Genomic DNA, 13,994 nt, shown 5'->3' on the forward strand with positions numbered 1-13,994 from the left:
CTGAAGAGGGAGAGAGAGAGGAAAAAAAAAAGAGGGGGGGGGGAGGAGTCTCAAGTACTTTCCTGTGGGTCATAGGGCTTGAACTCAAGGCCTGGCCGCCGTCCCTGGGCCTCTTAGCTCTTCCACTTGAACCCCAGTATGGCTCTGCTGCTGGCTCTTCTGCACAGTTAATTGGAGGTGAAGAGTCTCACACACTCTCCTGTCTGGCATCCAGCCGTGATCCTCAGGTCTCCACCTGAGTATCGGGGTGTGCAGGGGACCAGGGCACCCCGCCTGCCCTCCCCCTGAGGAAAGCGGCCCCTCTTCTCCACAGTGTTTCCAGCTGGGCTACCTGGCAGCCCAGGGGTTCGTCTTTGCCATGGAGGAGGTCAACAGGAACGACCATCTGCTGCCCAACCTGACCCTCGGCTTCTCCATCCGCAACTCGGGGGACTCGGTGCACGGAGCCCTCCACGAGACGCTGGGCTTCCTCACGGGGCAGGAGGAGCCGGTCCCCAACTACTCCTGTGGGGCTGGGCCCCCCAGGGTGGCCGTGGTGGGGGACACGCGGTCCACGCTCTCCATGTCCATGGCCAGGCTTCTGGGGCTGTACAGGTTTCCCCAGGTGAGTCCTGCAAGTCCCCTGTGGGGATGACGGAGGGAGAGGTGTGCTGGAGACGTGTGGGGAGCAGTGCCCTGTGTGGGGCCGGACCGCGTGGGCTTCGTGGACATCTGCTCTCTAGCCGGCAAGGTTCTCCTTGGCAGAGCCAGCTGTGAGGACGGGTGTGGGTGGACTGGTGGGTCAGATGGCCGTCTGATCAGCCTTGTGCCCCCAGTCCCACGGCCCCTGGCTCCCGGGTCGTCTGGCCTGAGAGGCGGTGCCTGGGGGCGGAGGTGGGTTGAGGGGGAGTCCTGCTGGCTCAGATTGCGCTGGCTTGGTGCTGGCTGAGGCTGGGAAGTTTCTGTCCTCAGCGGTGTGGAGCCTCGGGTAGGGGAGGGGTGGAAGCCCACCTCACCCCGCCTGGGAAGCAGAGCGAGCACGGACCCACCCTGCCCTCCACAGCCTCGGCCCCTGCTGTCCCTGGCCGGCCTGGTCCTGTGCCCCACTGCCACGAACGCTCCCATACTTGACTCCATCTGAGAATTATCCCTAGACCTGGTCAGAGCCCTGAGGTCCAGATGCTTCCCCAGAGCCGTCCGCGGGCGTCCAAGCCCCCGGCCTTTACCTGGCTGTGCACTTACTGCCTGCTGGGGGCAGGAGCGGACTCTGCAACCAGAGGAGGACAGTGAGCCATTCAGCCGCCCCGCTGAACCCTGGCCATGGCTTAAGGGGTGGCAGAGCCCTGCTGGATACAGCCCCAAGGGCCTGCCCTGTGTGGCCCATGACATGGCCTCTCTCCTGAAAATCAATGAGACCTGTGAACCTTGGCGTCTGTCTCGCCGCAGAGGTGCCAAGGGCTGATGGCTCATTGAGAGCCGCAGGAAGCCCTCTGCAGGAGGGCGCAGGACCCGCAGAGGGGCATTGGAGTAGTGGTGAGGATGCTGGGTAAAGGTCAGAGCTCTCCAGGTGTTTCCTGAGTCCAAGGTGAGACAGGACTTTGCCATTCAGGAAAGCACAAGAAGGATTGAATTCAGCTGGAGTCAGACGCCCAGACACCCCACACCTTCACAGGGCCCCTGCACCCCAAAGCTAGGCTGCGACACCTGACAGCAGCCCCACGGCTCACAAGGGGTGATTGTGTTCTAGTCCACAGCTCACAGGAGGTGATTGTGTTCTAGTCCACAGCTCACAGGAGGTGACTGTGTTTTGTTTAATGGTTTCCAGGAGGTGACTGTGTTTTGTTTATAGTTTATTGGAGGCGATGTTGCTTTAGTGCATGGTGTAGGAGAGGAGCATGTCCTCTTTCATGAGTGATCATTTCCAGTTTGGGTTCAGAGGAGGCGTTCCTGCTCCAGCTTGGGGCTCAGAGGAGACAGTCACGCTCCTATTCTGCTCTAGCCTGGGTTACTACTCCAATTCGGGAAAGATCTTGGATATGCAAAGGATGCTGAACTCACGGCAACAAAGCTTGCAATCCCTCGGCAGCCATGTGGCACGGGCAAGTTTCCGACTCTTGCTGTCTTCTTCCTGTCCTGTCTGCCCACATTTGAAGCTTACATGAGCCAAGACCTGTGTGTCAGTTCTCACCTCATCTCCTGCTGCCTGGCCCTTCCCCGACAGGTCAGCTACGCGTCCACCCTGCCAGTCCTCAGTGACAAGACCCAGTTCCCTTCCTTCCTCCGAACTGTGGCCAGTGACCTCACGACTTCCCGAGCAGTGACTCAGCTGGTGCTCCATTTCGCGTGGTCCTGGGTGGGCATCCTGGCCCAGGACGATGACTTTGGGCAGCAGGCCAGCGCCCTGGCCACCCAGGAGCTGGGCCAGGCCGGTGCCTGCGTCGAGTTCAGCCTCCAGGTCCCTTCCCAGAGGTCTCTGGAGAAGACGCAGTTCCTTGTGCAGAAGATGCAGAGGTGCACTGCCAGAGCCGTCCTGGTCTTTGTGAACAACTCCAACTTTGAGCTCATCCTGCGGGGCTTGCTGCACCTTGGCTTGGGGGGCTGGGTCTGGGTGAGCCCGGACACGCTGCACATGGCTCTGGCCCTGACTGTGCCAGGGGTCTCCCGGGTCCTGCAGAGTTCATTCGGTCTTTCGTATCACAGAAGCTGGATGCCTGGTTTACCTGCGTTCCTCGCTCACCTTCACCCCAGCAGGGCCCCAGAGGACATGTTCACAGTGGGGTTCTGGGAGGCCACCTTCGGGTGTACGTGGCCCCACAGGAGCACCACACTGGCAGAGGGTGCCCGGTTCTGCACGGGGAATGAGAGTCTGACAGGCCAGGAGCTTCCTTTCCAGAAAGTGAGTCAAACAGATGTCGCCTACCTGGCTGTCTACAGCATTGCCCAAGCCCTGCACGACCTGCTGTCCTGTGAGGCCCAGGAGGGGACGTGTGCAGACCCCGGGCAGCTCCAGCCCTGGCAGGTGAGAGGGAAGTGTGTGGAGGGGGCGATTCAGGGAGGGTGGACAGCAGGACCTCCCGTCTGAGCTGCAGCAGGGGGGCAGAGACCATGCTCTTCAGCAAGGATGTCGATCTGTAAAAACGGCTTCCAGGTCTACGTGTCGGCTTATGAGTACAGTGCCTCTTTTACATTTTCTTTGTATTTGTTATTGACGTTAGCTTGTTTTTAATAAATAGTTGTACAAAGGAGGTTCAATTTCAGAAGTCAAATTTTGCATTTTGATCAATGGCACTGCTAAAGCAGAAGTCTACAGAGCTACCTGGGGAGAGACATGGCTAAGAGAAGGGGGTGCTCAGGTGAGGTTCATTCAGAGAACTCGGGCCGCTTATACGCCATTGAAAATACATGATTGTGAACCAGAGTCCTTCCCCGACTCCCTCCCTCCCTCCCTCCCTCTCTCCCTTCTTTCCTTCCTCCTCTTTTCCCTCCCTCCCTCTCTCCCTCCCTCTCACCCCAACCCCTCTCTCTCTATCTCTTTCATTCAGGGCCTAGGCACAGTCCCTGAGCTCTTTTGCTCAAGGCTAGCACAAGCCAGAATGTTTTCTGGTGGTGAACTGGAGATAAAAGTCTCATGGACTTTCCTGCCTCGGCTGGCTTTGAACCCTGATCCACAGGTCTCAGCCTCCTGAGCAGGTAAGACTATGGTTGTGAGCCACCAGTGACTGGGTCAGAAAAATATTTTAGTACTGCTTTATGATAAAAAAGCATAATCTGGGTTATTTATTATTACCTTATTAAAATTTCTTTCTGATTTCATATGAAGTTGGCAAGAACATTTCTGTAGCTCCCTGCATGTGCCACAGGCCACCTAGGCTCCCATAGGCCTGGTGGGGAGCTGGCCTGGCCTGGGGCCACATGGCCTGTCACCATTGTCTGCAATGTCCTCTTCTGTCCCCAGCTCCTCCATGCCCTCAGGAAGGTGCACTTCAAGACTCCGGAGGGCAGTGAGGTTAAGTTTGATGTCCACGGAGATCTGGTTACACAGTTTGACATTGTACAGGGACAGAAGACCCCCGAGGGTGCGTTCCGCTTGGCTCACATAGGCCAGATTGACCCTCGAGGCTGCTCGGGGAGCAGACTGTCCATCCACTTGCAGAAGGATGTCCAGGTGAGAAGGCTGGTGTATGGTGATCCTGATCTGATGGGTTAGAATAGGAGAGAAAGTCAGAAGCTAATGGAGCTTGAACCCAGGTGTTGCATGAAGCCAATGCATCTCTAAGCTGGGCTCAGCATAACTCAGTGCTGACATTTAGCCACATGAGAAGACAGTGTTTTATTCAACATCATAAATGGAAACACTGGAGGCATGAAATTTTAATTGAATTGCAACCTTCGCCTTGAGCTGCTGCTTCTCCTCCTCCTCCTCCTTCTCCTCCTCCTCCTCCTCCTCCTCCTTCTTCTCTCTCTTTTTTTTTTTTTGTCAGTCCTGGATTTGAGCTCAGGGCCTGAGCACTGTCCTTGGACTTTCTCAAGGCTAGAGCTCTACCACTTGAGCCTCAGCACCACTTCCGGCTTTTTTCTATGTATGTGGTACCAAGGAATTGAACCTGGGTCTTCATGCATGCTAGGCAAGCACTCTACCACTAGGCCAAACTCCTGGCCCTTCTTCTCTTTTCTTTTTTCTTTCTTTCTTTTTTTTTATGTGTGTCATGGGGCTTGAACTTGGCCTAGGAGCTGTCCCTGAGCTCTTAGACAGCTCAAAGCTACCACCCTATCCTTGAGCCAAACCCCGCTTCCCATTTTCTGGTGATTTATTGGAGACAAGAGTCTCAGGTCCTTTTGTGCCAAGACTGGCTTTGAACCTTGAACCGCAGATCTCAGCGTCCTGAGTAGCTAGGATTAGAGGCGTGAGCCACTGCGCTGCCCGGCTTGAGCTTCTTTCAGATTGTTTCCACTGTGTTTGTATTTAGGATCCATTCTGTGAACAGGAAAACAGGGTACCTGGAAGATAACATGGTCATACAGAGGCCGGGAGTTTGGCCTAATGGTTAAAGTGCTTATCTAGCATGCATGAAAACCTGGGTTCAATTCCCTGGTACACATACATAGAAAAAAGCCGGAAGTGGTGCTGAGGCTCAAGTGGTAGAGCTCTAGCCTTGAGAAAGTCCAAGGACAGTGCTCAGGCCCTGAGCTCAAGCCCAGGACTGGCACAAAAAAAAAAAGATGGCCATACATTTCTCCAAGTGCATGGTCATGTGTCATGTAGAAGGCGATGGGACTGACAAAGCAGTGTGCTTTGTGTAGGAACAGATGTGTGCTGCTGCCTTCCCCAGTCCAGGGCAGATTTCCAGCTGTCTTGGTGGCTATGTAGCCTTGGCTAACGTGATGCCGGGCGTGGTGTCCTGTCAGTGTTAGCCCCAAAGAGTTCACGCCTGAGACCCGGGGATGCGTCTGGTCACCAGAGGCCACGGTCCAGATTCTTTTCAATGTACAGGGGCCGCAGAGCGTCTTTGGGTTCTTCTGCGTTAAGGAGGAAAACAGCAGTGCACATTCTGTCAAAAAGACTCCCTCACCTCTTTACATCCGTGGAGAGCTGTGCCAAGGGACCTGGGCCCTCTGCTGGCCACTACTTTGTGGGTAGAATTGGGGGAGACAGTGGCTGGAGAAGGGGATTGTGACTGGAGACGTGTGTGTGTGTGGTGTGTGTGCGTGTGTGGTGTGTGTGTGGTGTGTGTGTGGTGTGTGGTGTGTGCGTGTGTGTGTGTGTGGTGTGTGTGTGTGTGGTGTGTGGTGTGTGGTGTGTGTGTGGTGTGTGGTGTGTGTGTGTGGTGTGTGTGGTGTGTGTGTGTGGTGTGTGTGTGTGTGTGTGGTGTGTGTGTGGTGTGTGTGTGGTGTGTGTGTGTGTGTGTGGTGTGTGTGTGTGTGGTGTGTGTGTGTGTGTGGTGTGTGTGTGGTGTGTGTGTATGTGTGTGTGTGTGGTGTGTGTGTGTGTGGTGTGTGTGTGTGGTGTGTGCGTGTGTGGTGTGTGTGTGTGGTGTGTGTGTGTGTGGTGTGTGTGTGTGTGGTGTGTGCGTGTGTGTGTGGTGTGTGTGTGGTGTGTGTGTGGTGTGTGTGTGTGTGTGTGTGTGGTGTGTGTGTGTGTGTGTGTGTGGTGTGTGTGTGGTGTGTGGTGTGTGTGTGGTGTGTGTGTGGTGTGTGTGTGTGGTGTGTGTGTGTGTGTGTGTGTGGTGTGTGTGTGTGTGGTGTGTGTGTGGTGTGTGTGTGTGTGTGGTGTGTGTGTGTGGTGTGTGTGTATGTGTGTGTGTGTGGTGTGTGTGTGTGTGGTGTGTGTGTGTGTGTGTGGTGTGTGTGTGTGTGTGGTGTGTGTGTGTGTGTGTGTGTGTGTTGAGGTGGGTGAAGTAAGCACTTTCTTTTGGTTGGTTGTGGGTTGTAGGGCTGGGGTTGTGGGTAGGGCTTGAACTCGGGGCCTGGACGCTGTCCCTGAGCTCTTCATCTCAAGGCTACCGCCCTACCCCTTGAGCCACAGCCCCACTTGCGGTTTCTAGTAGTTAATTGGAGATAAGAGTCTCTCGGATTTTAATGCCTGGACTGGCTTTGAACTGTGGTCCTCAGATCTCAGCCTCCTGAGTAGCTAGCATGACAGGCGTGAGCGACCACACCTGGCTGTGAGCACTTTTTAAATTATTACTATTTTAAACTATGAAAAGCTTCACGAATATGTATGTCATCCTTGACCCAGGCCCACACTAGTCTTTGTATTATCTCACTTTTTATACATTTAGTACCTACTGTTCTCTATAGAAGCCGAGTGACAGGAGCCCCACCTAGGCCCCCTGTCTGGCTTCGCTTTGCCATATCAGCCAGAGCCCCACCACCAGGTCTATTCAGCCCTGACACATGGCACTCCTCTCCCATCTGTGTCTGGGGTGACACTGCCGACACTTTCCAGAAGGTAGGTTGTGGGGCTTGAACTCAAGGCCTGGGTGCTGTCCTTGAGCTCTTCAGCTCAAGGCTACCGTTGTATCACTTGAGCCACAGTGCCACTTCTGGCTTTTTCTGTGTATATGGTACTAAGGTATGGAACCCAGGGCTTCACGCATGTTAGGCAAGCGCTCTACCACTAGGCTTTGCTCCCAGCCCTTTACAAGGTATTTATTGAGTAGAGTACAAGAATACACAGAACGTGAAGTCACTATTTTCTTTAAGTCACAAGCACCAATCATGTGGTATCATTTTACTCAAGTGATAAACAACTTTATTTCTTTAATCTTAAGAAGCAGATGTAAGTGGTAGATGACTTTTGGTTAGATTTTTGTTTATCCCCAAGTTTCCTGAGAGTTTGGTGTGGAATTAGCCTGCGCCCAGGAGAGCAAGCTGAATTCCCTTCAAGCCAGGCTTGTTGTCCATTTCAGGAGACTCTCAGCGGCCTGAGAACTCTGGGAGATGGTGTACCAGACTCCCATTCCTTTTGGGGTTCACAGCCTAGCTTTTGGGGGCTATCACTGGAAAGAGTCTCATCTTCCTCTCAGAGTGGACGGAGGCTGGCCCCTGCTTCTGTGTCACTGGACAGGCCCGATGACCTGTTGTCCATCCCCAGGTGCCCGGCTCTGCCTGCAGTGAGAGCTGTCCTCCGGGGTTCAGCCAGACCCCCAAACAGGGGGCCCCCCACTGCTGTTTCCATTGCAGCCCTTGCCCCGAGGGACAGTTTGCAGACCAAACAGGTGAGAGGGGGAGGCACAGAGCTTCTGTGTTTCATTCCTATCCATGAGTCACTGCACAAGCTCTGCTTATCTGTGGACTCTGCATGGGAATTCGGGCCGGCATGCCAATCTTACCGTTGTTTTTAGGTAAATGATTTGATGAGCTGTATCAAGTGTACACATGTGGGGATTGTAGTTTCTGAGACTGGTGAATACTCACCATGTGACCCCTCGAGGTCCTTCACGAGCATGAAGTAAAGTGGACCCCACTGGCTCTGGACCCTCAGTAACCCTGCCCTCTCGCTCTTGTGCCAGTAGTTTTGCCAGAGTCTTAAACTCCTGACGGTGAGTTACAGATTGAATGTCTGTTTGCATCCTGAATGCTCTTTGTCCGTGCACTTAGGAGACGTGGTGGCATAGAGCAACAGTGACCCTCACTCCAGTTCTGGAGGCTGGAGGGCGGAGGTCAGGGTGTCAGGAGCTTTGGTTTCTTCTGAGGCCTGTCTGCTGGGCCTGCAGAGAGTCAGCTTTTCCCTGTCCCCGGGTGTTCGTGGGTCTGTGTCCTGAGTGCTTCTTATAAGTGAATGTCCTCACTGAGCCTTCATCACCTCATCTCCCATGTCTACCTCCTTACACAGCTACACTCAGAGGTCAGCACTTCAACAAATTAACATTGTTGAATTTTTCAGCACAACTCAGTCCATACCATATGAAAACAAGAACAGTCACAGCAAATTAACCATTAAAAAGATCACATATGCCGGGTGCTGGTGGCTCACGCCTGTAATTCTAACTACTCAGGAGACTGAGATCTGAGAATTGCAGTTCAAAGCTAGCCTGGGCAGAGTCCATGATAGTCTTAACTCTAATGAACCACTTGAAAGCCAGAAGTGGTGCTGAGGCTCAAGTGGTAGACTGATAACCTTGAGCTGAAGAACTCAGGGACAATGCCCAGGCACAGAGTTCAAGCCCCGGGACCAAAAACAAACAGAAAACCACATAGGGCCAGGAGTGTGGCCTAGTGGTAGAGTGCCTGCCTAGCATGCATAAAGCCCTAGGTTCGATTCCTCAGTACCACATACACAGAAAAAGGTGGAAGTGTGCTATGACTCAAGTGGTAGAGCACTAGCCTTGAGAAAGCCCAAGGACAGTGCTCAGGTCCTGAGCTCAAGCCCAGGACTGCCCTCTCTTCAAAAACACGCACACACATGAAGTATGGCAATAGGGTGTGTATCCCTCCTGTGCCTCTGGCTATACTGATTAATAGTAAATCCTAACTACATTAATGTGTGAAATGTTTCCCAGGTGTTCACAGGCTCTACAGAGCCACTGCTGTGAGTCAGTGCTGGCCACTAAAGCCGTGGGGTCTCTGTGTCTCCCCCAGACATGAAGCAATGCCTGCTGTGCCCAGTGGATCAGTACTCCAGCCCTGCTCACGATGGCTGCCTGCCCAGGCCCGAGGCCTTCCTGGCCTTCCAGGAGCCCCTGGGGCTGGCCCTGGCCGCAGCGTCGCTCACGCTGGCCGGCCTGGCCGTGCTGGTCCTGGGGACGTTCCTGAGGCACCGGGACAGCCCCGTGGTCAAGGCCAACAACCGGCCGCTCAGCTACTTGCTGCTGGTCTCCCTGAGCCTGTGTGCCCTGTGTGCCTTGCTGTTCCTGGGCCGGCCCACGGCCGCCACCTGCCTGCTGCGCCAGACCACCTTTGCCGTGGTGTTCACCGTGGCCGTCTCCTCCGTCCTGGCCAAGACCCTCACTGTGGTGCTGGCGTTCAGGGTGTCCAGGCCGCGGGGCCGGGCTCAGGTGTGTCTGGGCCCCAGGGCCTCCCCGTCCGTGGTGCTGGTTTGCTCCCTGGTGCAGGTGCTGCTCTGTGCGGCGTGGCTGGGCTCCTCCCCGCCCTTCCCGGACAGGGACCTGGGCTCCTCGCCCAGGCTCAGCGTCCTCCAGTGCCAGGAGGGCTCCGGCGCGGCCTTCTCCTGCGTGCTGGGCTACCTGGGCTTCCTGGCCGCAGGCACCTTCGGCGTGGCCTTCCTCGCCCGGGGCCTGCCGGATGCCTTCAACGAGACGCGCTTCATTGTCTTCAGCATGCTGCTGTTCTGCAGTGTCTGGGCGGCCTTCCTGCCTCTGTACCACAGCGCGCGGGGCAAGGCCACGGTGGCCGTGGAGGTCTTCTCCATCCTGGCCTCCACGGCCGGGCTGCTGGGTGGCATCTTCACCCCCAAGTGCTACCTCATCTTGCTGAAGCCGGGCCACGCCGCTTCAGCCCGGCTGCGTCCAGGACAGTGGGCTCAGGGAGAAGGCACAGGCCGGTGCTCTGCAGCAGGTGTCTCTCCGGGTCCACGCTACAGAGCTTCCTGAGTCAGGCCTGTGGGAGACATGCGGGCCACGTGATTTTTGCTCATTGCTTCAAGGTGGGTTTCGAGGAAGTCAAGGACAGCTGGAGAGTGATGACACAGAGGCTCAGGACACCAATGGCTACTGGGTAAGACGGCAGATACCTGGATGGTCCTAGAAAGGCCTCTTGTATGTGATAGTAAAAGAGCTGGTAATTAAGAAAGTCACGATGATAGTGACATCGATGCAGATAAGTGCTCATAAAAATGTGGGAAAACGAAGCCCTCACCTACAGGTTGTCGATGTAAGGTGGAAATAAATGGTCAGTTCCTGGAAAGGTCACCACGTGGTTCACCACGAGCCATAAATTCACTCTTCTTAGGGCTATTCCCAAGAGCAATGAAGTCAGGCTCACAAAACAGTGTGAGTAAACATTGAGAAAAAGCATTATTACTCAATATTAAGTGGAAATAATGTAAGTGTCCACCTGCTGAGTGGATAGACAAGTGGTGGCATATCCACAGAATGGATTCGATTCGATGATAAAGAGAAGTACAACATAGACAAACCTTGAAAATATACTGTATGAAGGACACAGAATAAGATTCTATGACATAAAGTGTCCTTTTTAAGAGTCTATTTACATGTAGTGTCCTGATAAGGCAAACTCAAAGGCAGAATCAGTTTCGTGGTTTCATTCCTGTGTAGGAGGGGAGACCGGAGCTGAGGATATGAGTAAAGCCTATTCCAGCTGGACGAGGTGGCTCACGCCTATAATCTTCACTACTCGGGAGACTGAGATCTGAGGATCAAGGTTCAAAGCCAGCCCGGGCACAAAAGGACCTGAGACTCTGATCTCCAAGTGGGGCTTGGCTCAAGGGTAGGGTGGTAGCCTTGAGCTGAAGAGTTCAGGAACCGTGCTCAGGCCTAGAGTTTAATCCTTATGACCCCACAAATAAAAAAAAAAAGAAAAAAATATTAAAGTACTAAGAAGTGAACTGTGGCTGTAAACATAGTCAATGATAGCAAGAGATCCTGATCGACTTTTTTCTGTTATTAATTATACTGTGGCCAGGAGCCCGTGCCTCACACCTGTCATCCCAGCTGCTAGGGAAGGTGAGATCTGAGGACCGCAGCTCGTCACCAGTCCTGGCAGGATAGCCTGCATGATTTATCTCCAATGAACTGCCAGAAAACCAGAAGTGGAGCTATGTAAAGTAATAGAGCGCTAACCTTGAGCCCTTTTTGGCTTAGGGCTGCACCCAGTCCCTCAGTTCAAGCCACCAGCAGCAGCAGCAGCAAAATAAAGTACACTGTGGTTATGTTAGAAGAACGATATGGAGTTAGGGTTTAATTTTTGGCTGGCCGTGAGCCCATGATGCATAGCCTCATTGCTCTCTGTTGTCTTTTTTGTATGTCTAAAATTCACCATAATAAAAGAATTTTCTGGCAATTTTGTAATGAACTGCACCCCCTCCCCACCCCCCTCACAAAAAGCATGGGCTGGAGGATCTAGTTCGGGAGTTCGGAGGGAGCTATGCAGGGCCACATCTCATCTCCAGGACTGGGCTGAGCTCCAAGCAGTTTGGGGAGGCTACCTTTCTAGAGGGGGAGATCATGTCAACCACTGCTGCTCCTCGCTTTGGGGAGTCCTGGGGAGAGCAAGGCTTGGAAACAGCCTCTTCTCTCCTCAGTTACGGCTCCTTTTGTAGCATCTTGCCCTGCATGGTCCTCGGAGTCGGGACTGTGTGGGTGTCCCACCACAGACTGCTTTCCTTCCCAATGTCCACTCTGTCCAGCCTGGCCATCCTGCCCTGTGTGGACCCACAACACTGGGTTTCCCATTCAGCTGCCTCACACACCCTCCAAGGGCCTCGGCCCCTCTGCCTGCCCACGGGGAATGCCAGCTCTGCACCATCCACAGCCTGCTTCTTTAAAGAGCCTCACATCTCTCCTGGCCATCATCTCCAGGGCCTTTCTTGCCCAGCTGCTCACTAGGTGACTACATGGCCTTTGTTCTTGTCCTGTACTCTGTCTTCTCTGTATTAGCCACCTCCATGGTTCTTTTAAAACTCGGGTGACTTCCCACCTCGCCATAGTTCCCCACGTCACCTTCTACTTCTCCGGTCCCTTTGTGAGATCCTGACGTGCTCCTTGGCCTCTGCATGCACAGTCCTCTGCCTGAGAGACCCCAGCCTGTGTCTTCCCCAGGACGATGCATTTTGTGAAGTTACCGCTCCCTTTGCTGACAGAACTGGTCACTCCTGCCCGTGCCAGGTTTCCTGCCTTCCTCGTCTGGGGTCCACCACCAGGTCTGGCCTGCCTGGAGACCTGCTTGGCTGACTTGCAAGGTGCTCTGCCCCTGCTCAAGGAGGAAGCGAGCAAGGCTTGGCCACGCGGGGTGGGCCAGGCCCGGGCTGGCCCCGCTCGGGAGGGTCCTGGGGGCTGGGCTGGCCCTGCTCGGGAGGGTCCTGGGGGCCGGGCTGGCCCTGCTCGGGAGGGTCCTGGGGCTGGGCTGGCTCTGCTCGGGAGGGTCCTGGGGGCTGGGCTGGCCCTGCTCGGGAGGGTCCTGGGGGCCGGGCTGGCCCTGCTCGGGAGGGTCCTGGGGCTGGGCTGGCTCTGCTCGGGAGGGTCCTGGGGGCCGGGCTGGCCCTGCTCGGGAGGGTCCTGGGGCTGGGCTGGCCCTGCTCGGGAGGGTCCTGGGGGCCGGGGCTTGGCTGGCCCTGCTCAGGAGGGTCCTGGGGTCGGGGCTGGGCTGGCCCTGCTCTGGAGGGTCCTGGGGGCTGGGCTGGGCTGGCTCTGCTCGGGAGGGTCCTGGGGCCGGGCTGGGCTGGCCCTGCTCGGGGAGGGTCCTGGGGCTGGGCTGGTTCTGCTGGGGAGGGTCCTGGGGGCTGGGCTGGCCCTGCTCGGGAGGGTCCTGGGGGCTGGGCTGGCTCTGCTCGGGAGGGTCCTGGGGGCTGGGCTGGCCCTGCTCGGGAGGGTCCTGGGGGCTGGGCTGGCTCTGCTCGGGAGGGTCCTGGGGCTGGGCTGGCCCTGCTCGGGAGGGTCCTGGGGTCGGGGCTGGGCTGGCCCTGCTCGGGAGGGTCCTGGGGCCGGGCTGGGCTGGCCCTGCTCGGGAGGGTCCTGGGGTCAGGGCTGGGCTGGCTCTGCTCGGGAGGGTCCTGGGGCTGGGCTGGCCCTGCTCGGGGAGGGTCCTGGGGCTGGGCTGGCCCTGCTCGGGAGGGTCCTGGGGGCTGGGCTGGCTCTGCTCGGGAGGGTCCTGGGGCTGGGCTGGCCCTGCTTGGGAGGGTCCTGGGGGCTGGGCTGGCTCTGCTCGGGAGGGTCCTGGGGGCTGGGCTGGCTCTGCTCGGGAGGGTCCTGGGGCCGGGCTGGGCTGGCTCTGCTCGGGAGGGTCCTGGGGCTGGGCTGGCCCTGCTCGGGAGGGTCCTGGGGCCGGGCTGGGCTGGCTCTGCTCGGGAGGGTCCTGGGGCCGGGCTGGCCCTGCTCGGGAAGGTCCTGGGGCCGGGCTGGCCCTGCTCGGGAGGGTCCTGGGGCCGGGCTGGCCCTGCTCGGGAGGGTCCTGGGGCCGGGCTGGCCCTGCTCGGGAGGGTCCTGGGGCCGGGCTGGCCCTGCTCGGGAGGGTCCTGGGGCTGGGCTGGGCTGGCTCTGCTCGGGAGGGTCCTGGGGCCGGGCTGGCCCTGCTCGGGAGGGTCCTGGGGCCGGGCTGGCCCTGCTCGGGAGGGTCCTGGGGCCGGGCTGGCCGTGCTCGGGAGGGTCCTGGGGCTGGGCTGGCCCTGCTCGGGAGGGTCCTGGGGCCTGGCTGGCCGTGCTCGGGAGGGTCCTGGGGCCGGGGCCGGGCGACCCCGGGCAGCGGCCTCTCCCTTCCCGCGGGCTCTCCGGAACTGCGGCCTCTCCCCTCCCGCTGGCTCTCCGGAACTGCGGCCTCTCCCCTCCCGCGGGCTCTCCGGAACTGTGGACGTCCACGACGGCCCGCGAGGCCGAGGTCAC

The 13,994-nt window shown here is 56.9% G+C and overlaps 1 protein-coding gene across 1 annotated transcript; it reads left to right on the plus strand.

Moving 5' to 3' along the window:
- The first annotated feature begins 318 nt into the window (after positions 1–318).
- On the plus strand, positions 319–10,031 carry LOC150043342 (vomeronasal type-2 receptor 26-like). The gene is made up of 5 exons (XM_090321926.1): positions 319–604; positions 2,201–2,998; positions 3,935–4,144; positions 7,574–7,697; positions 9,061–10,031. Exons 1-5 carry the CDS (start codon positions 359–361, stop codon positions 10,029–10,031), a joined length of 2,349 nt encoding a protein of 782 aa, XP_090178052.1. The 5' UTR covers positions 319–358.
- The last annotated feature ends 3,963 nt before the right edge of the window (positions 10,032–13,994 follow it).

Source organism: Megascapheus bottae, chromosome 31 (genome assembly GCF_031878675.1).
Source record: "Megascapheus bottae isolate mThoBot1 chromosome 31, mThoBot2.hap1, whole genome shotgun sequence".
NCBI lineage: Eukaryota > Metazoa > Chordata > Mammalia > Rodentia > Geomyidae > Megascapheus > Megascapheus bottae.

Bases quoted from the DNA above. Each gene is read 5' to 3' on its own strand.
- LOC150043342 (XM_090321926.1), top strand. From the start codon at position 359: ATGGAGGAGGTCAACAGGAACGACCATCTGCTGCCCAACCTGACCCTC. The intron at 2,999-3,934 runs GTGAGAGGGAAG...TTCTGTCCCCAG, and splicing joins GGCAGCTCCAGCCCTGGCAG to CTCCTCCATGCCCTCAGGAA. The intron at 4,145-7,573 runs GTGAGAAGGCTG...GTCCATCCCCAG, and splicing joins ACTTGCAGAAGGATGTCCAG to GTGCCCGGCTCTGCCTGCAG.